Here is a 23,318-nt window from a genome sequence, read left to right on the forward strand (position 1 = left end):
GAGCACAGTAGAACAGTTAAAAATCTCTACTCAGTCAGACTGAGTAGAGATAATCAAAAACTATTGTTCCAATCTTGCCATAGATAATTTCATTTTGTCACCTAACACACGATTATAATTATGCCTAAATACATTGTAAGGCATGAAAACATGTGACAGCAGCTAAAGGCTCTGATTTAGGGGGGAGACACTTGTCTAGATTTTGATTTTCTGCAGCACACAAGTCTAAAAGATGACAAAAATCCAATTTATTGTCTTATAGTTGAGCAAATGACAGATAAGTTAATATCGTCATACAGAAAAATTACAGATAACCTAGAGAGCAGGTGAAGATGGCAAAGTTTACTGTACCAACAGATTTTATTCACATAAATTGAATGAAAGTCGTGCTAAAGAATAAAATCTCTTCAAAGTCAGCTTTTTTATGTCTTCATCCCTGGAGAACAGATCAACGGCTACCCTCAGACCTAATGGAGTAGTAAATGACTAGAAATGGAGTGAACATTACACAATATTTTATTCACAACAAACAGCAAGCTAAATGAATAAACTTTAAGCTGGTGAAACCACAAAACCACCATGTTGTCTCACATGACAGACGTTAACTGTCACCAAAAAAGCAAACAGGAAGCATCAAACTGAACTACGCTGAGACAAAACATATCACTGGACTTCATCCATCATTTTTTAGAAGTTGGTACACTTGACCATCATGCTCCAGTGTGTTTTGTCTACATGAACAATTTAGAAGCTAATGTTGTCACATCTGTCATTCATGGGCAGTATGATTTGTCCACTGCTTGAGTTTCTTTTAAGGTTTACTCAGCTGCTGATCAAAGATGACATCTTGACTGGGTTCCTGTTTTTGCCCTGTGGCAGGAGCAGCCCTGGCACGTTGTTGAACATCAACGGAGCTGGCTCTTTTGCACCATGAATTAACTGGAAGAGTTAATTGTCCACAGGCAGAGAGACAATGGAGAAGAACACAGTGCAAAATGTTTGCAAAGAATGAAAACAATCTAATTGAGAATGAGTCTTTAAATACTGTCATTGAAACAAAAACATACCCTGGATATAAGGAAGACAATGACAGTAACAAACTAAATCAATGCAAATGTTCAGATGTTTGCCAGGTGCCTCCTGACCTTGGACACAATGGAGAATAACACATTTTGAAGTATACCAACAGGACTAACAGTTCCGCCGTCTATTGCCTATTCATTAAACAATGAATGTGGGTAAACCAATAGGTCAAGTCCTGATTGTATTATAAATTAGGTGGTGTTACCACAAACCCAATAAATAAATAAATTAAACTGAGAGCATTGCCTCCTATGTTACTTTCCTACGTTTAGGCTAAAATTTATTTCATTTGGCCATTTTAATGTGCTAGAAAAGCAAAACATAATGTATAATTTTCAACTGGAAAGATAATGATAAACAATTTTCAAATTTTCTGCAAATAAAAAAATATAAATACAGTTGTTCCGAGAAGGCCTTGCCGGTTTGTTACAAAACATTATTAACAAGCAGCATCTGAAGACCAAGAAACACAACAGACAGGTCTGCATCACAGGATACAGGGATAAAGTTGCGGAGATGTTTAATGCAGGGTTAGGTTATTCTTCATGGGGCACTGTTCAATGCATCATGTCAAAATGGGAAGAGTACGGTCCCCTAGACTGATAGGGCAGGCAAGGAGAGCATTGATCCACAGTAGCCATGGTAACTGTGAAGGCGTGCGGCGATCCACAGTTCAGGTGGGTGAATATGTTGACAGGACAGCTATCGATTGTGCACTCCAGAAATCTGGCATTTATAGAAGAGTAGCCAGAAGAAACCCTTTGTAGAAAGACAACCATAAGATGTCCTGTGTTTCATCTGGAACAGACCAAGAAGTGCAGACATAAAACATGGAACAGAAAACAGACGTGGAAGAAGATGATCTGGTCAGATGAGACTGATCTTTTTCGCCTATATGCAAAAATGCTAGAGGAGCCAGAAAACTAACACCACACATCCCTCTGAACACAGCGCACCTGTTGTGTCCCATGGTCATGGCAGCATCATATTTTGGGGATATTTTCTTCAGCAGGATCGGGGAAGTTGAACATAGTTGTAGCAAGAGGAACGAAGCAAAGTTCAGAGTAATTCTGGAAGAAATCCTGTTAGAGGCATGAAAAGACTGGGACTGACTTTCATTTTCCATCATGGTAAATTTCCAACCAGAGCTATGAAGGTCAGTTTAGATGAAATAATATTCATGTGTTAGAATGAGCCGGTCAAGGTCCAGACCTAAATCCAATCGAGAATCTCTGGCTAGATTTCAAAATTGATGTTCAGTGTGACAGACTGAACTATTTTGCAATAAAGAATAGACAAACATTTTGGTCTTCAGATGTACACAGTACATAGACATGCAGCTGTAAATGTACCATAGGGTGGTTCTACAAAGTACTGAGTCAAAGGGGGCTTAACAGAAATGCACTTGTCACAGATTTATTTGGCCAAACTCCTAAACACTGTGTATCTTATCAATTTCACATCAGAATGATTCACTGTTTTGTAGCGGTTTATCACATACAATTTCAAAACGATATGTAGTCTACGTTGGAGTTGTGAGGTTGTAATGCCACACAATCTGACGCCATTTATGGGGTAGGACTACTTTTGCAAGGCAGTGTTGAGCCTTGCAAAAGTAGGGAAGGTTTAATTACAGACGGATTGGGTCTCTTAACTTGTTTATGTTTATGTTTGAGACAGTGTTTTCATAGACATGAGACTATGACTTTCAAAATTATAAACCCAGCCTACCACGCTGTAAACTCAAACCCACCTGTCAGTTTTGCACAGTCTGACAAACTTTTGAGCCGTAGGATCTCAAAAAACAACACTTACCATTACCAAAAAATATCTAAAATATTTACTAATCTTATATTGTATTGTTGTGTATTAAAATGTTTTAATTATTTTATTAATTCTTAGTTTATTTGCACATTGAGGATAGCAGTTGTAAACCTAATTCACCAAAAGGAAAATTGGAAGATGAAAAATCTTGGCAAGTTCAAAATTATTCTCGAACTTTCTGCCCCCCGATTAAACGTTCTACATGTATTTGAGCCTGTAATTGACTATTCTGAACTTATGTGCAGCTTTCAGGAAAACACAGTTGGTTGTGCAAACATCTACAAAGTAAAAGCTTAAGAACATTTTCCCGATGAGCTGCAAACCTTATGCTACCTATAAATTATGATAGGAGAGGCAAAGGAGATGTAACATAATGTAAAACATTGGGGGTGGAGTATGTGTCGTCCAGCTTCACAGACCTAGAGATTTGGCAAAAAAAAAAATCAGTTTAATTTGCAAAATGGCTCAAACTAAGCCAGATAGAGCCTGAACAGCAATTTTCAAGCCATGCCACAGATCTGCTAACAGGATTCAGGAGTGAATTCTGACTGGGCCATTCAGAAACATGAATACGCCATTTCATAGAAGCTTCAGCTCAATGTTTCAGATTCTTCTCCTGCTGGAAGGTGAACATCTGCCCCAGGTGCAAAGCTTTTGCTGCTTCTAACAGATTTTCTTTAACAATTGCCCTGTATTCAGATCCATCCATTTTCCCACCATGCTGCTCTCATCAGCTCGCTGCCCCAGCGGAAAAAAAAGCATTCCCACACTATGATGCTGCCATTACCATTTTTCAATGTTAGCATGTTATGTTCAGAGCAATGAGTGGACTTCAGACAGAGATACTGTAGGCATAACATGTTACATATAGGCCAAAAACTTACATTTTGGTCTAATGTAACAGTCCCCTACATGATTTTTGGAAAACTTAAACTGCACTTCTAATGGGTTTCTTTCAACAATGGCTTTCATCTTGTCACCCCTTCCGTAAAAGGTTAGATTTATGGAGTTCATGACAAAAAGTTGGCTTGTCAACAGATTCTCCAACCTGAAGGGTAGGTCTCTGCAGCTCCTCCAGAATTAAAATCTCATGGGTGATTTTCTGAATAATTGTCTCCTTGTAAGGCTTGGCAGTTTAGGTGGACAGCCTTATATGGGTAGTTTGCCAGTTGTGTGATGCTCTTTTCATTATTGAACGAGTGATGAATAGTGCTCTTTGTGACATTTACAGCTTGGAACATTGTTTTATAAACTAACCTGCATTATACTTTTTCACAGCTTCTTTTGCAGTTTGTCTACTGTGTTTCTCAGTCATCACGATGCTGTTCGTTCATTATTGTTCTCCAACAAAAACCTCTAAAGCTTTAGCAGAACAGCTATATTTATACTGGGTTAAGTTAGAAGTTAGATTAGGTGGCTTCTAAAAGCAACTGGTCGCACCTGGTTTTATTAGGCAATATTAATAGTGAAGTTTTTGAAAACAAAATCACATTAGAAAACCATTAATATCTTACCTTTCCACTCTCACTCTCTAATTCTGTTTTCTTAAGGTCTTACCCTGAGACTGAATTCTGACGTGATTTGATGTGAGAGCTGCAGGTCTATCCAGTTCTCCTGTTCTTTATCCTTTTAACTTTTTGAATTTGTTGTCCACGTATACGTCTCTCCATCGCCCTCTCTCCCTCTCTCTCTTTCTCTCTCTCAGATGCAATCATAACAATGCCTCTCTTAGACACCTAAGCAATAAACCAAAGCCTCCAATCTTCCTGTGCACATCTCCCCTGGTGAGGACAAAACCAATAATGGACTGGCTTAATTACAGCTGCTGAGTTTCACCAGCAGCCAGGTAGAAACACCAAGGGGGTGCTGAGCGTGGGCCAGGTAGGATGGGGTGTTGAACAGAGGTGAAGGCTGCTAAAGAACTACGGAGGTGATAGTCTCAGTTTGGCAACCCACACCTGAATCCTCAAGACATTACTTCATAAGCAGTTTTCAAAGACATGAAAAAAGATGAGGTGGAGGCCTTGAGGCTGGCTGGGCAAATGTAGGCAGAAATAAGGAGAGTATAATGTTCTACTCTCCCTAAACTGCTGCAGCTAAGGGGCCCTTCAGCCAGGCATTTAACTCTCAGTAGCTACAGGGGAGCAGCTTAGTCAGCTTGATTTTGCATCCACAAGGTTTTAATATGTAACTGTGAGAAGGTAGGGCAGGCCGCTGCTAGAGCATAAAACACATGCAAAATCCATGATAAAGAAGTGTTTGAAACAAAGTAAACATAAACCTTTTGTACAGTAACGTATGACCATTGTAAAACTATTCTTTAAACCCGAATAAAAAAAAAATTGAAGACAACAGAGGGGTATGAAAATGTGTCATGATTATTGTCTGCAAGTTCATTGTGGTCAGTAGTCATCATTTCACCAAGTCACATCCTGAAACTCGCCTTCACACAAAGAATGCCATCAGCAATACATTATGTATAAGGTTCATCTTTTTGTCTGAGTGAATTATTAATGACTTATAGATTTGCTAAATTAGCATAACATTTAACATGGTGAAACTGATTCTGATAAGATAAACTCAGGCGTGACACGGAAGAAATCTATGAAGAGATGGAACCCAACAAAGCTGCATATTGCACGGGATATGTATAATGTTCCTAAGTTCTGTCTACAGTGCACCTAGCATTAAGATTGCTGGTAGTGTTTTTACAAGCAGGAATTTGCCAATTTAACACATCAACAGTCCTTTGATAAATTATGCCACAGACAAATTAGTCTGTAGTATTAAAGGTATAGGGGACGATCTTTTCTGTTCCAGGAGTATCACTTTATCTTTTGGTTGTCCCACATGCCAATCATTGTGACGCGCTCACATAACGCCAGTGTGCGTGTTCGTTCTTTGCTACTTTCCACTTGCTGTGCATGTGCACTTGTAGTGTTTATTTATCCAATCAGCTTCAGTGTTAGCTGTTCATTGTAGCTTCACTGATCTCACCGTATACTTTGAACATGGCTGAGAGTCGCAAGAAGCAAACTGTCTTACAAGTTTATGAGAAGAAGTGAAAGGCCTCAGAAAAAGGAAATAAGACCTGAGCGGATTGCACATGCGTGCATTTATTCAAAAAGAGGCTTGGGCGTTTCTTACCTTTAACAAACAAAGCACCTAGCATTCAGGCTTTTTTTTTCTTTTTTTTTGATGGGGGATTGTGGAAGGGGTATTTTATGTGCAAAGAGGAAACTGTAATCTGTTTGAATAGGTTTTAATCATGGGTCACCAGCACAATCCCAGCAGCCACCAGGTAGTCCGAAAGGACCATGTGTGGCGCCCTAGAGCCTGTTCTGAAAATAGCACAGCCCACTAGTGAGCTGCATCTAAAATTTTAGTTTATTCTGTTGCTCTTAATTTTTAATCAGACTTCCATTTATATACATTTATCAATGACAATATAAAAAAACAACAGAATGTGTTTATTTTACATGTTAAAGTGAATTCTGACTCTTCTAGTTTAAGGGTCAGAACTGGTATGAGATGAAGTAGCTCTAAGTTTCAAAAAAAGTTGCTGATACCTGGCTTAAATAAAATTATTAAAAGTTTAAAATCTCATTATATTGTCCTCGAGGCTTTTATTGTGAAGGTTTGCGGGAAGTTGTGTCTGAAGGTTTCTTTATGCTTGATGCACGTACATTCCGCGCAGAAATGAGACGTGTGGACACAACGTCTGCAGTATTTACGCCGGGCTCATACTGAGTACGGTATAGATGCGGTTGCAGTTGCAGGTTCAGTCACCCAGGCCTTGCGGCGCTGCAAAAAAATTCCGCAAGGAGGAAGATTAACCGGATGTCGCAGCGATCCCCGGATCAAGCTCCCAAGTTTCGCAAGCCAAAAAGGTAACTTTAGCCACTAGACAGGGTAACATTTGGGTGAATTTCAAAATAAAATCACCGCACCAAATTACGCTAACTTGATTGTTGTAAACAAAACGGCAACACAGAAACGAGGAAACAAAGGGACCTTTGGAGGATGAAATAGGAAAATATATGCACACGGATAACATGTTGTGCCCTAGAAAATTAAAACCATGCTGTTTTTTTAATAATTTATGAGGGATAGCAACTGAAAGTACTGGGCGAGTTTCTGTTCTCACAAGCACCCTTTCCGCATCCGTATTCGCAGCTGGCCGCTGTTTCCCTAGAAGCAGTGTGAGTGGGGGGTTTGTGGCAAGCCTGCACTGGATCAGAACCAGAATGTGCACCGTAGTCATTGTGAGCTCCAGGTTATACTCCCTGTGGCTTTCCTCCGAAGTGGCACTATTCTCCCGTACTCTAGAGGGCAGCGTTGCGCTCCACTACATGTAAAAGTAGAAAACACTGTTGTTTCCAACATTTTAAAGCCACTTAATTTCTTCCAAGAATGATGGGGATTTCTGTCCAGGACTTGTAAACAATTTGTTAATCACGGTTATCTTTATAGGCCGAATCATAAAGATTTCTATATTTACGGACCTCAGCCGGATGGACTGTCGAGTTGGTTAAAATTTTTCCTCTAGGCAGGGCAGAGACCTTTGTAAGCAGTTCCCTGAGCAGGAATGCTGGTGGTTTACAAAATTTAACAAATAAGACCCTTCTGAAGACCACACACCTCTGGCTATCCATTAACTTGCTTGTGATGAGCCATAAGGCTCCTTGGAGGTGAAGGAGATGGCTACTCCTGTTGTTTTCAAAATTACGGGTACAATTAACAGTCTCTGTTTTTTCTTGGATGATATATCCCTACTTTGCTTTCACTGATTCCTGTTTGTGTCTGCATGGAAACATCTGAGAAACAACATTTGATGGACAATCGGAAAAAAAATCCAGTTTTTCACAGTGCATTCATAGAATTTGATTTTAATTTTGATTTCATTTTGAAGCAGTAACACTAACCATGGGATACTTTTTCATTGCAATCATTAAATCCAGTAATTGTTTTATTTCTGGGAGACATGTTAATATAGTGGCCCAAAGCTTAAGTGTCTAATCTGAAGGAGTCAAGGGAAGTGGCTAGGTTCCTGAGTCCAGCTGTTTATAGAACTTGGCTCTGATTCATCCTTCTTTCGTGTCACATTTCTTCCCTTTACACTTGTTTCCTCCTCTTCTCTCCCCCAATTATATGTCATAAGAGCATGAATATGGGAGCTGCAGGGGTTTGGCAAGCTGCAGTCCACTACATCTCCCTTGTCTTTTTCTCAGTCACCATGGTAACTGATGCTGGGACGTTCTGGTCTCTTCCTTGTACTTTTGTCTAAAATTTTGCTTCGTCCCCGCTGAACTCCTTTCTCCTCGAATCCACAACGCTTCACATCAGTGGAGAGCAACGACTTTCAGAGGCAAAAACCAGAATGGCAAAATAGTGTGTCCTAAATGTGCATACAATGCAGGCTGAAACAGAGATGGGGACTAATAAAGTCCATGTCAGGAAATGATCACGTTAATGTGTAGTTTTAATTCTATAACTCGTTATATAAAGAAAAAAAACACAAAATGGTTTAAGATTCAAATACACATTTTGTCACTACTGTACAAGTAGGGAAGTACAAGTGTACAGAGTACTTGTGCGAGTGTAGGAGAAATGCTGAGTTTCATGGACCAAACTCAAGATTGGGAGGGATGTTTTGAACCACTGAAGTGCAGGCAAAATTGTTTTATATGGACTAAGGTGTCAGTTAGGTTTAGGTCAGGGTTATGTATAAACAGGTAAAAGTTAGGATTAGGGCTAGGGTCAGGGTAAGGCCATAGGATGGCTTGAATATGAATGGAGTCTATACAACTTAATGCACGGTCCTCACTCTGTGTTTTAAACAAGGGTGTGTGTGTGTGTGTGTGTGTGTGTGTGTGTGTGTGTGTGTGTGTGTGTGTGTGTGTGTGTGTGTGTGTGTGTGTGTGTGTGTGTGTGTGTGTGTGTGTGTACAAGAGCAAAGAGGCAAATGTGGCTGTGTCTTAAATGTAGTGACCACTCAAATCTAGACCATTCGGGCCTTCTAAGAACAGATCCCCACACCCCATTAGGACCTCTGCTGACGCACACATGCATAATACATGGAAGCTGGATCTGAAAAAGCACAGCCCATTAGAAGGTCTCTGCCTGGGTAAGAAAGAAACAGAGAGAAACGGAGAGAGAAGAACAGACTAACCTTCAAACTGCCCAGACTGAGCGGAGGGTCAGGTATGTAAGCATGACACACAGAGCTGGCTCACCGAGTTCTGTTCTTGTGTAGATGTGAGCTACATTTTACAGCTCAAAAAGAAATAAAAAAAAAGCAGACAATCAAACAGAAAGTATGGAGCCACGTGAAAGCAAAAATGTAACTACTTAGCTATACCTTAGTTATGATAGGCTTAGGTCTGCCATGGACATTCATTCTGAAGGTGTTCAAACTTTGGGCTTTTTGGTGATATATATATTAAAAAAACCTAGTGATGGAAAATAAGTTCAATCCAATCAGTCAGATGTGATAATTGCTGGATCACAGTTTCCAGGCACAGTGCCCCCAGTTCTACCCTTCCAGTGCCTGAGTGTTCTGGCCATGTAATGTGAGGTGGCAGAGAGCCCAGCAGTGTTGTAAATTATTTCTGACAGTAGGGTGGGGGACAAGAGGGAAAGACTTGCAGTCCCGAGAGACAGGCGACAGTGAACGGTGCGGTGATATGGGAATCAATACCATGAGAGAAAAGAAACTGTGATCTTTCAGCCATAGGGCAGCATAACAGCTACGGCTAACAGAGGCCTCTCTGTTGGTGAACAGAACGCTTTATAGAAATGTTCATATTATGCTCCAATGCATTTAGGCAAGATTCAAACTCTCCCCCTCTATCGACACTCTATCCAGGGAGCCCGGTTCTGGCATTTTCTTGTAATATAAGTAACGTTAAGCATATATGAAGCCACATTTGTACTGAAATTCAACACTTTCAACAATTTAAGCAATGCCTCATAAGTTAGACTGAGCTGGACAGAGCCCTTTTACTTGCCCACAAGAGCCTGATTTTGCACAACACACATTGACAAATGCACCAATTGTACAAAACTCTTCTCTATTGAAAGCAATTTTAACAAAACCATTAATGAAACTCAATCTAATAATTGCAGCAGGTTTTTTTTTCTAAACTGGGAGACACATCAGCTCCCTGCACACATATCACTAACAATCTCTGCAGGGTCATATCCGCAAAGCAGCTGGATGTAAGACGCAAAAGAAAATGGATCAAGCCTGGTAAACAGAAGGTCTGAGGGGGTTGTGGTGAACGGGGGTGGGGTTGTTGGTGGGGGGGGGGGGGGGGAGTGAGTGAGTGAGTGACTGGATGAGGGCCTCAAACAACACTAGGTCGGCTCAGGAGCTGGAAGTGGGATTAGAAAGTTTAGAGGGATTGTGAGAATAGTGCAGGTTTGTGGGAGGGTGTAGCCTGCTGAGGGTTCTGCATTCCCTTGTTTTAAGATCCCGACTCCTAATATAAAAATATATACACGTATATACATGCACCCCCGTCATCCCATCCTGTTCTCTGAGGCACAACAGCAGAAGCAGCAGCAGCAGCAGCAGCAGCAGCGACGGGGGCACTCAGAGCTGCTGCAGCGATGCGCTGGGGCAAGACACGCTCTAAAACAGCAGATGTACAGCTGGATCTTTTCACAGTCTACCTAAACGAATGGCTTTAACTGTGCCCCCCACCCCCCTTCCCTTCCTTTCCCCATCCAGCAGTCAACCAGAATACGTGCACTCAGCGCACCGCGGAGAGCGGCTGGGTCTCTCCCTTCATCCAGCCGGGAAATATCTGCAGCAGCGGCAGCAGCAACAGTACTACACTGAAGGTTGCTGTTACGCAGGCTGGATACGATCGATAAACGCAACAACCCCCCCCCCCCCTTAACCCCACCCCCACCCCCCAAATAGCGGCTCCTCTCCCGTCGCCTACAAACGGGGAAGCCCTTCCTCATAAATCGGGGCTTTTCTTTACTCACCCGATGGTGCCCAGCGCCTGCTCCAAAAGCTCCGCTTGCAAGATGTTCTGGGGTGCAGAGAAAGCCCCGTTGAAATGTGATAGAACCGAGCTACAGAACTGACGCAATGTCTCAAACTGCATTTTTCCCCCTCCGTTTTTTTTTTTTTTTTTTCCTTTTATCCTCAGAAGGTGATCACCCTTTTCCTCTCTCGGCGCCACCACCTCATCCCAAAGCCTGCGCTCTCATCCGAACGCCCCCCTCCTCTGTTACCTCATGCACCTTTCTTCATTATCTCCCAGGACTCGCGAAACGCAGAAAAAAAGAAGAAGAAGAAGAAGAAGAAAAAACGCCGACCAAGTTCCATATTCCTCCTGCCGCGCCGGGTAAAAAGTGTCCTTAAACGAGATCGCATCCGGGCTGGGATCCTTCGGTCAAAACGCTTCAGCGTCCAAAATAAAAACATAAAGAAGATGGGCTAATTCCGATGCCGGTAGTAAAAAAGAAATAAAAAAATAAAATAAAAAAAGAAGCCCCAATTGTTCTTTTCGCAGCGGTGAAAATCACATCTCGGTGCGCGGTGCGGGGCAAAGGAGCGGCCGGGAGTGGGGAAAGAGGCGGAGGAGGAGCAGCAGCCTCCAGGGCAGCGGCAGCGTCCCTTGCCGGCGGATCAGCTGCTGTCTCCTATTCAACTCATATTTCCCGTAGCTTGTGCGGAGAGCGCCGCCACACACTCGCGCAAACGTCAAGCGGCAATATGAATGCACGAAGCAAGAAGTGACAGGCTATGCAGCTTTTCGTCATGCACGGCTCGGGCGGCGCGCAGCACAGGATAACTCAATGCCGTACCGACGCAGCGGGGCGATCCTCTCGTCAGAGTTTTTATATATAGACTGCCGTATATGGCTCCATACCATCAGCTCCCACTGCATCAATAATGAAGTTGGCCTAGCTGTAAGGAAGCAGCAAACACAAAAGCGGCGCCCTCCTAGCATTACTTATTTAGCAGCTTTTTTTTTTAAAAAAAGAAAAAGAAAATAAGAACTTGATTAAATAGACGGGCCCCTTAGGCTCAGAGTTTAACATAAATACATTTACTTTACTATACACCATGCCGCCAGGATTTAGCACTTCAAGCCCCCCCACCCTCGCCTGCCACTCAACTTGCATTGCACCCTCACCTATGGTCACCAGGTCTGCATCCTGACCAAAGCGTCCTACTGAGCTTCCTCCGGAGGGGAGCTGGGCTCAGCCTTGGCGACAGGATGAGGAGCTCTTTCATCCAGGAGGAGCTCAAAGCAGAGCTGCTGCTTCTGTGTATCAAAAGGAGTCAGCCGAAGGGGTTTGGACATCCTGTCCGCTGGTGCGCCTCCCTATGGAGGTTTTCCGGGCATGGCTAACAAGGAGGAAACCCCAGGGAAGACCCAGAACTAGGAGGGACTATATATACCCACACCAGCCCGGAAGGACTTGGGATCCCCCAGAATGTGCTGGAGCCTCGAGGATGTCGTTGGGGAGACGTCTGGGCTTCCTTCCCGGACCTGTTGCCTCCCTCGAACCAACCCCAGATAAGTTAAAGACGATGGATGGATGGATGGATGGATGGATGGATGGATGGATGGATGATGGATGGATGGATGGATGGATGGATGGATGGATGGATGGATGGATGGATGGATGGATGGATGGATGGATGGATGGATGGATGGATGGATGGATGGATGGATGGATGGATGGATGGATGGATGGATGGCACATTAGCTTAAAAGGGTTTTTCCAAGATAAGTCCACATTTGCCTGCCTTGTTGAACTCCTATTCTGAATCATTCAAAGAATTTCAAACTGAGTGAAAAAGTTCTGCCAACACATGAAGGGCATCGCTCTGTGCAGGAATGGCAGATCTAACATGTCTTTCTGGAACAGTGGAGACTTCCTCGAGGTGAGATTGTCTAGCAAACAGACTGCACACAAAAAGTAGCTTTTAAGCATTCCGAGTGACAATGACTCTGGCAATTATTTTATTATGAATGTATTATAAACTATGAGTCTTGAATATATCACGGATTTTCACTAAACCACACAGTGACAAAGCGCTCAAACATATACATGTAACGATTGATCTTTGTTCCTGAGCAAGTTGCAAAACAAAACCACATGCTTTTTGCAGCCATCAACAAAATTGTGGTATAATTTTGGTCTCAAGTTATGGTGGAATTCATGCCATCATTAGAGAAAGCAAACTTGTTTGAGTACAAAAACATCTCTTTCCCCCCAATGGTACCGGTGAGCTGGCACCACTCTGAAACAGAAAAAAACGGTGCACAAGAGTCGTCTTTGGTATTCTTTTAAGGCAAGCGCAATGTCTGATGTAAAAAAAAAACACGCTATTCCAATCCTAACTTAGCATTTGAACTGCTGGAATGAAACAAGGCCATCAGATCAGCACGCATGGAAAGATGTACGCTAACCTTTGATGATCCCAAAATAATTGGATTAAATACAACAGAAACACAAAATCTGTCTAACATCCTATTAATCGACACAACCTTTTCAGGTCTTTGGCCATATTGTTGATTATCGTAGGTTCATCAACTAAATCAGAGGTCAAAAGCAATATTTGTTCAAGGGCCGGAACCTTTCCAAACAGACGGTGGAGGAGTCAACCTGTTTCGGCTTAATCACGCTAATTAGAAACAGATGCCGTTCGCCATGGTGATCATTTTCTGCCGAGGTATCAAACAGATTTCAGCATTTCTATGAAAATACGCCTTGGCTCTTTGTGTGAATCACAACAAAAAACAGGGAAATATAAAAAAGAAAATCTTAAAAACAGTGACGGATACCAATGAAACAACTGTACCGATTAAATTAGCTTAAAACGAAATGCCACGCTTTTTGACTTAGACAAAATTAATGAACGAAGGAAGGCACACAAAAAATACAGAAAGTAAGGGATTACTCTAGTTTTGCTAAAAGACAGCTATCTTATCCACAAACATGGAACAATAATTTAAGCTGTTTACATTCGTGTGTACAAAACTCCTTCACAGAAAACTTTAGTCACATATAACCAAGATATCTAGTGCTTTCCTTCTCACGTCCGCGTTTCTGAGTCAGACGTGATCCTGTGCTTTGAACCAACATTCTGACTGACCATTTGAGCTGAGCTACAGCTGATCCCTCAGCAGTCTTTAACACTTTCACAGCACAGGTCGGATGGAATCAGCTTACGGAGCGCATCTGGCCCACGGGCCACCGTTTGATGACCTGGTGTCATTATAGGTTTCAATATGAGTTGCTTCTTTACCCGACCCTAATCCAAGCCGTGGCTGGGAATGTGCTGACATTCTGCATTTCAGTACACCTGCAATATGGCAGACAAGAAGGCCCTGCTAAAGATGGTGAGGGGAGCTAAGAAGGTCATTGGAATACACTTACCCTCTATTCTGGGTCTGTTCCAGAGCTCCTGCAGAAACACGGTTCTGTACATTGTCAGAGACAGCTCTCCAAAACCTTTTTTTTTTTTTGTCCAAGTGCTTCCAGCAGGCAAATGGTATCAAACCTGAACCACTAGATTGCTAAACAGATTCTTATTCAGGCTAACATGCTGAACCGATTATGCACCAGTCATTGTTACAGTTATTTTAGAAGTTAATTTTTCTGATTTGTGTTTTCTGTTATCTGTCTGTTTAGCTATTTTACACGCTGATATGTTACAGATCATAACAAAGCAATCATTGCAATAAACTGACTTGATCTTTGTTACATAAGACGAAAGACAAAGACTGAGGTGAAATGTGGAATGCTTATCAAATTAGTTTGGCTTAATGTCAAAGTGTAGGTTAAGCTAGGTTGGAGATGTTGACTTAAAAAAAAAAAAAAAAAACACCAGAGAGTATTTTTGAAATAATTGCGGTTTTGAGAGCCTCCGCCACACTGCTATGCTAAATCCGTTCGCTTATTTCAAATGACACCACCGAGAACAGGACAAATTACGGGACTTCCCAGGTTATTTCTTCATATAAATAGTCTGTCAGAATTTCTCCTCCCTGCTTTAGTGGAACAGACCCCCTGAATTAAATTATATATTGTTTAAGATTAATGAAAGTGGGCTTTGGTGCCTATTCAGTGGGAGTTCTATTTATGGAGCCTCTGCTATCCATCACCGGCATTATCCTGTAAATTTTCAGACATCCAGCTTCCTGTTCCCTGCTACTGCAAATGTAAGCAACATCAGTGCCAGATTTTCTCACTGGAAACAGTTCCACTTCTGAAACTATCCTATTAATTAATATAGAGTGGCAAGGGTTTAGACTAAGTTATGTTAGTGGTCTGAGTCATTCCTGCATCTCTCTCCCTCGGAGCTTTAGTGCAGTAACTTCGAATTACATTGATGTTTCTTTTCATTGTGTCCATGTCTGGAGCCGATTCAGAAAAAAAAAGGAAAACTGAAGAGAACAAGATTAGATCACCAAAGCAAAAAAAAAAAGCACATTTGAAAAAAGATGATATGACAAGAGGGATTGCTCATATACATTTCTGAAGGTATACAGATTCAAAATACAAACATTTTCCTGCCTCTCGGGAAAAAAAGGGAAAGAATCAAGAATAGCAAGCAGCATGTTTGTGCATCTGAATGTTTCCCTCATAGGCGGGACATTCTGTGAATGGGATGAAAAAGAACGTAATGTTCTGCCTTTTATCTGGCTAACTATTGCTTTTTTTTTTTTTTTTTTTTTAGTTCAAACACATTGTAATGGTGCTTTAATGTGAAAGTAATGGCCTTACTAAACTGGCATCCAACCACACCTGATAACCAAAATAACTTCAAGTAAAATACATCGATTCATTTCAAACACACAGAAAGCACAATTGATTATTATCACCCTTAATGTCCCAAAGCTCCATCCCAGCTGAATCAGACAGGCAATTATTTGTCTTGATATGCGCTGCTGAAGTGAGGGTGAGTGGGTGGATGACTGTTGTAGAATTGCTGACTTAGAGCTAGATACAGAGTATGTGCTTCTGTCTTCTTTATAGGCATTAGGGACTCAATGTACCAGCAGTTTTATGTGGGCTCTTGTATGGCTTGTGAGGTTCAAATCACATCCCACATAACCCATACACAGCCATATAGATCAGTACTAATGCTAAAAAGCTTGTCAAATCCTCCACTGCAACTTAGATTCTGGTGTCTGAAATTGCTTTATTGGATTTTATCGTCAACACGAATTTATACTAAAAAGAAACAGCTTTAATTTCCTTAGATCATGACATATAAAAGAGGATAGGTATGATGTTCCTTTGAAACAAAGAACTGACCTGTCTATGGGTGCATCACTTGGCCCCGAGTACCTCAGCCCTGTTCCATTGTCAAGGGATGCCTGTCTGGGCAGGAGCCCGCCGTGAGGTCTGCTTCTGTCTGACGCTGGTGTCAAGTCCCCTGAGGCTCCCTGGTGGGCATACAGGGATGGGTCGTGTAGTTTGGCCTTTTTTCCCTGTGGCCCACCCTCAAACACTCCACGCACCTGACCGGGTTCCGAGTCGTAGAACCACACTCCTGATTTAGTGAGGATTTCTTGTTGTTTTCGGCACAAGTTGCATACCCACATAACCTGAAAGCAAGAGAAGGGGGCATTTACAACTTCAAAATGAACAGTGATTATTGTTTTTGTTTTTTTGTTTTTTTGTATTGTATGACACACTGTGACGGTGGGAATGATGTGTATTTCCGGCGCATAGCAAAAGTATTTACACCCTTTGAACTTTTATGAGTTGTCTTGTTCAAACTACATAACAAGATGTATATTTCTGTGGGTTTCACTGCGATGGCTCAACACAAAGTAGTCCATCATTGTGAAGCAAAAGGAAAATGATACATTGTTTAGTTTTTTGGGGTTTTTTTCACAATTAAACACTTTAGAATCTATGGCCCATTTATTTTCAGCCACCTATGTGACAATAAATTGTGCAGCCACCTTCCTCTGCTACCATAGCTGCAAGTATTCTGGGGTAGGCCTTTAACAGCTTTAAGACGATTGAAAATAGACATTTTGTATATTCTTCCAAACAAAATAGCAAAACTCAGTCAGACTGAATGGAGAGAGCCAAAACTTCTCATTTCAAGTACAATCTGGGTTCTGACACCTACATATGCTCTGACCTAAAGAATTGCCTTAAAATTCTGGTTTTATGGTTACGGTCATTGCATTGGAGGAAGGGGAGTCTTTACCCACCCTTAAGAATTCTGCCACCTGTAACAGGTTTTATTTCAGCATTGTCCTGCATTAGGCTCCATCAAACTTCTGACCAGGTGCTCTGTCTGTCCTAAAGAAAACTATCCCCACAGCATGATGCTGCCACCATCATGATTCACAGTGAGTGTGGTGTTCTCAGATTATAGTACACTATTAATATTCCCACACACATACAGCTTTGCATGTGGACCAAGTGTGTCAGTCTCGATTTCATCAGTAGAGTACATTCCTTGAATTTTGCTGTGTCCCAGACTTTTTTGTATTTTGTATTTCTTTCAAAAATGTGTTTTTTTTCCCCATCCACTCTTGCATTAAAATCAAATTTGTGGTGGGCCTGAATAAAAGCAGTGTGTACATATTGTCCCGCCTGACCTGTGCAGCCCCTCCAGAAGTACCACAAACATCTGGGCTGCAGGTGTGCCATACTCTGTCTTGATTCAAATTCAGACCTAATCATGGCATTGACAGTGGTGTGTGGGACAACCAAAGCTCAAAGTGTTGTTTCATAACTTTCTTTTCCTCTTCATAATGCAATTCATTCTCTAATCTTTTCAGGAAAAACTCTGAGGCCTTTACAGAACAACTACATTTATACTGAGGATAACATATACACAGGTGGACTTTATTTTTGTAATTGTAAAGGCATTTGATTACATAATATTTTAAACAGGGTTATAAGAAAAAAAGGGGTCTGGACATGACAAACTTTTTAGAATTATATTCGTAAGAAAAAATCTGAAAAGTATCCTTTTCCTCTCGCTTCAAAATGATGTGCTAATTAGTGCTGGTGTATTACATAAAATCTGAATGAAACTGTGGTTTTAATGTGACAAAATGTGATAAAGTTCACAATACAGAAATACTGCCGTCAGGTGCTATATATCCCATGCTGCGACATAAATGTATCAACCATCAAATTACAGCTGCGGGATTAAAAGTACTTTTTAACTTGGCTTAAAGCAAGCTAAAAATAAAAAGTAACTTGGCTTAAAGGGTTTTCACTGTAGAGCAACACAATTCATATGAATGTACAGTTTGAAGTTGAAGACATGAATAATGAAACGTTTTACACATGCAGCAGCTTTTTTTAGTTTTATCATGTATTTGAATGCAGTGAGTCCATTCAGCAGACATTTTTATACCAGTTAATGTTCTTTTTTTAAATAAAGCTGTAATGACCAAACACTATTAAACTCAAGTTTCTTCAGTTTCAGCTTCACTGAAGCTACTGACCTCTGTGATTACTCAAATGTTGTAGGTTTACATCACGCAAATGTGTTGTAGGAAACTGTTTTGGTTTTGTCTTTTTAAGAAGAAAAAAATCAGCAGTTTAATTGAAATCAGACTGTAGCATCTTCAGATATTCTGGAACATTTCTTGAGAAAAGTTACCGTGATTCAGGAGAGACTAAAAGCATATCAAGGAACTAACAGCCTGAGCGACCAATTGACTGGAGGCAAGCCTAATGCAGAGCCGCGAACCTCGCTTTTTACAGTCTCAGTGCTGACTCAGTTCATTACTGTTATTGGTATGAGCTGGCCCTGAATTGACCAATACGTTATTTCTATAGATTAACTGAACTCACTTAAACTGTGGTTGTCTGTGCTGCCAGTGCCTGGAGGTGCTCAAAAAGCTGATTTGTATCTGCTCCACAACAACACAAACCAAACCGAAGTAAACACAAACAAAAAGAATAAGAACAGAATAAGTAAAAAGGGTAGTAATGTGAGGTGTTGGGATTCAACCATGTCATTACAGGACTGCATGTAACACATGCATGACTGACTGCAAGACCTGAGCATGTTCCTGACTGCATGGCCTGAGAACAAAGGAACAGGTCAAATTTCTCAAGAGCCCAGAATTCATAGTATTTCACACCTGTGACACAAATCTGCTGGTCAAGGGAGCTCCTGAGAAGGAGGGATTCCCTGTTAACATCTTTAAAGGTATAAAAGCACATCATAGAGACAGCTCTCCACTTTTTCACAGATGTACTTTGCAGGAACGTTGCAACGTTATTGTGTGGAACTCGTTTGCCAAGTAAAAGACTTCCCTATCTCCAAAGAGATTTGTATCTGAACAAAGATCAGCTATTTGTGTAGAACAAACACCAGAACCCAGATCTTCAAAAGAGAAATTCTGGGCATTTCTCCTGACAACAAGCTGCTCTGGAAGTTCAGACAGAGTGTTGTCCTGGCCCTTTCAGCTCTAGGCAATCTGTCTGGACTCCGTACTTGAGGAACTACATGCTCCAATCCCTTACGCCAAGTTCACATGACAAGATTTTGAAGTTGTTGGTCGATTTTCAAAACCTGAGAGACCCCACACATAACGATTAAAAAATCATAGATATAACAGGTTTGCTCATTCAGGTGTCAGATGGGACATCTCGCAAAACCCCTCGAGATCAAACATGAGTTCAGATTAAATAAACGTGGCCGGCGATGAAGAACAGTGGCAATAGTTTGTGGACTAATTTTAACAGACAAAAAAATTATAAAAAGAAAAGGTGTTGGTTAAAGGAGTGAAAACAGCACAAAGGGGATTTACATTAGCTACACTATAATATGGAGGCAAGTAGAAAACTGCTGGCCGGTCTGCCCGGCCCCATTCACTTCAGTGAGATCTAATTGCTACGACATAATCTTCTTTCAGATTGGATGGTTTGGTGTGTTTCAGCCTTAAGTTGCAAAAGCTAGCTGCCTGAACCCACAAGCAGTCCTGGCTCCTTTGTTTAGTGAGCGGCCAATTTCATCTGCCTTAATTGTTTGTTACATCTAGCAAATCCACCTTGTCTACCATCTTTTCTTGTAACTACTATACCTTGTCTCAGGCACGCACAAATCTATGTATATATACACATAATCAGAATTTGTTGACCCAAGTATTATAACTATAAAGTTGGGGTGTTGCTTTAATATATTCTAGTGTGATTTAAAGAGGAGTTGCTAGTGTTTATTTCTTTATATGTGTACACTCATTCTTCCATTGCCTTATAATACCCCACTTCAGTCTATGTAGACTGAAAGTGTTTGGCTATTGGTTGCTAATTATCGGGTGGTGCCCTGACTTGAAAATGTAATCGCAAAAAACTCAATTAACAATAGATATTGATAGCCAAACAAGGCTATAATTTCCCAACTGAGGCACTACAAATGTGTGGGTGGTAACTAAGTACATAATCACGCTGTTTGTCCTAAACCTTTTTTTACACACTACACAACTTAGTTTGTAACAATTAATTTTAGTTAATTTCTTTATTACCGAATTTCCTTTCAAAGCACTTGCACAGAAATGTTCAATCATATCTGTGCAATTATATGAACAGTGTAAAGCACTTTGAATTGTGTTGTTGCTGATATGTGTTAAACAAATAAACGTGCCTTATTTTGCCTTAGCTAAACAAAGTATAATTCATTCATTATATATTCCTGTTCAATATAGTCATATTTAGTCTATAATGCCAAATGGTGAGAAGTTGCCTATCTAAGGAAGCCCAGTGACTGCATCGGATCATTAACTTTACAGCAAGCTGTCTACCTGAGCCAGCATGTAGTCACTCAAAGCTAGATCTTGTTTCCAATAACAGCTTGTTGCATCCTCACCCAAGGACAATGGCTGTAAAGGTGAGGGTAGCTTTTGGCTATGTGGATTTCAACATCCATGTAGTCAAGGCATGTGTGTTCTTTATTAAGTTTGACAGATGAACATTAAACCCAGACAGACTTAGAAAAATCTGTGCATGAGTTGTAAATTATACCTGTTAGCTTAAGGTTGTAAAACTCTGGTCACAGCACTGTGCACACATTTCAATTAATGTATCATTTGATTTCAAGAAGGTCTTGAGCCATATTTATTCAGACTTTCTAATATGCTGGTGTATACAGCACAACATTAATAGAGGGATGATTCTCTTAAGTCCAGTGCCAGATTTGTCCTTGTGGATTTAAACATATTGAATTCAGATAGATCATATTGGCGGTAGATAGGTTTTTAGGCCGAACACTGCTGCCAAAGTCAGGTACAAGGACTGGGTGGAAGATACGTAAACAAAAGCATCCATAGTCCAGAGAAAACAGTAAAAGCCTGGCGAACTCTGATCAAGATCACTTTAAATAATTAGATAAAGAATTCAGCAAAGGTTTAGAACTTTTGCAGGGCAGTTTTTAGGACAGGTAATCCTGTACTGTCATGATCCCCAGGGATTTGTGTTTTATTTTTGGGCTGGTTAGTTTCATGGATCGTACCTATAAATATTGAAGTTAGCCCATGTTCTCTTGCTAATGCATTGATTATGGAGGTGACGCAACAAAGTAGCCAGGTGAAGGAGAGCACGCAGTGCGTCACACCCGCACACACACCCAGAGCACATGAAACGATTCACTCTCTCATGAATTAACTAATGGAGCCTATGGAGGCAACTGCGGTAAATAGAGGAAAACTCCTTTTCCATGTTGGGCAATTGTAGGGGCATGTATGGGAAAGAAACTAAATATTTAACTTCAAAAGTTGCACTATGCACCTATAAGTGTTTCTTTGTTGTTGTTGTTGAAGTTAGTGCTTCTGCTCTTTGTTAATTCTATAATAATTTGTGTATCATGACCTGTTAGACTCCTGTGATTCCCCCTATATGCCCTGTCAATTATTTTACTTCAGCAGCTCTCTGCTTTCATTGATCTCAGCTCTCACCCATTATCGTCTGATTAATAACACCTGCTCTCCTTGCCGTCTCGCCTCACTCTACCTGTGTATATGAGCTGCCTGGTCTTTTCCTCACATTTGTTTGTTCCACTGTTTTATCCCCTGTTCATTCATCTGCACTCTGGATTTCATGATTCCTGCCACCCTGTTTCTCTGTGCCTGTATTGTTCAGTTCCTGTGCTGTCTCGGTTTTTGTAAGTTTCTTATTATTCGTTAAACCACTCATCTACATTATACTCTGTGCTTGGGTCCTCCTTACTTCCATGACACGAGTAGAAGAATGACTAGGCATTATAAAGACTCATGACAAATATTTCAGCACCTTTTCAGTTTTTTTTCTATGCTGTCATTTTTCTGTTAGGTGTACTAAATGAGTATTTACATATAATTAGTTCCTCTTTTTTCAATACAGAAAGAAACTAGAATAAAGCAGAAAAAGATAAAGTAATTAGAATTTACATTTTTGAGCTACACCCCCACTTCAACAAAACAAACATTTTATCTTAAAGCAGAATGCATGGTACTGCATGATACTGACATAGAAGACATTTATGACCAGCTATCAGTGTTACAGATGTTCTGTAACTGTGCTCACACACAATGGAACCAGGAAGGCTATAAATTGTGCTTTATGCATCCCAGAGGAATGCATCCAGTAAGGCAATGACTGCCTCATTTTAAGTGGGGTCATACTAAGAACTCTGCAGAGAACCATATGTCTCTGGTTAAAACCTAAGAACCACCTATATGAGCACAGTTCTTACACAGGGCATCAGACATGCTTGAACATAACAGGATAACAAAAGCCCCCATAAAGTATGATTTTTTTTATCTCCTCAAAAATGTGTCAAGGGAATTTAGTATCAAACCGGAGAAGTCATAGGTGTGAATAATTGTTGCTTTAGTCATAGTTACAGACTGGCCATTCAGTACAGCCAGCTGTTTGCTCAGAGGAAAGCTTGATGAACTATGGTGCAATTAACCCACCAGAAAAAGAGATAAATCTGTAAGGGTACACGAAAAGCATCTAACATGAACCCCTTTTTAATCACTTAGCTTTATCCATCTATCAACATTAGTTTACCTCTGCTCAGGAGTATAACATTATGCAGATGCTGTCAATATAATATCAGTGTGTGCAGTATTGTCACTATAATGACTTCTTTCTAATAATAATTTTTAGGTTATTGTATCTCAACCTCATGCATTCACACCCTGCTTGTCAGTGAAATATATTTACATTAGCATAAACTCTCCCTGCCCTCGATGTCCACATTCTATTTGAATTTTTAACAATGTTTTTAACTGGGATTATTGTGATAATGGAATAAAACAAAGAAAAGTGAAGACAATGTTGGTAAGTGGCAACTGATATGCTAGTTGCAATGTTCAAAATTGTTATCAAAAATTGCAGGTTTTCAGGTTGGCCATAGTAAAAAACAAAAAGTGGTAACAAAGACACACTATAATCATTAT

General features: G+C 40.8%; 1 protein-coding gene across 1 annotated transcript in view; it reads right to left on the bottom strand.

Moving 5' to 3' along the window:
• The window catches only part of rims2a (regulating synaptic membrane exocytosis 2a), a gene marked incomplete in the record, with an annotated part of 165,853 nt that overhangs the window by 88,852 nt on the left and 53,683 nt on the right, over positions 1-23,318 (bottom strand). The window contains 1 exon segment of the mRNA XM_036129426.1: positions 16,207-16,499. Coding sequence (XP_035985319.1) covers positions 16,207-16,499 — 293 coding nt within the window.

Source organism: Fundulus heteroclitus, chromosome 3, assembly GCF_011125445.2.
Source record: "Fundulus heteroclitus isolate FHET01 chromosome 3, MU-UCD_Fhet_4.1, whole genome shotgun sequence".
Classification (NCBI taxonomy): Eukaryota; Metazoa; Chordata; class Actinopteri; order Cyprinodontiformes; family Fundulidae; genus Fundulus; species Fundulus heteroclitus.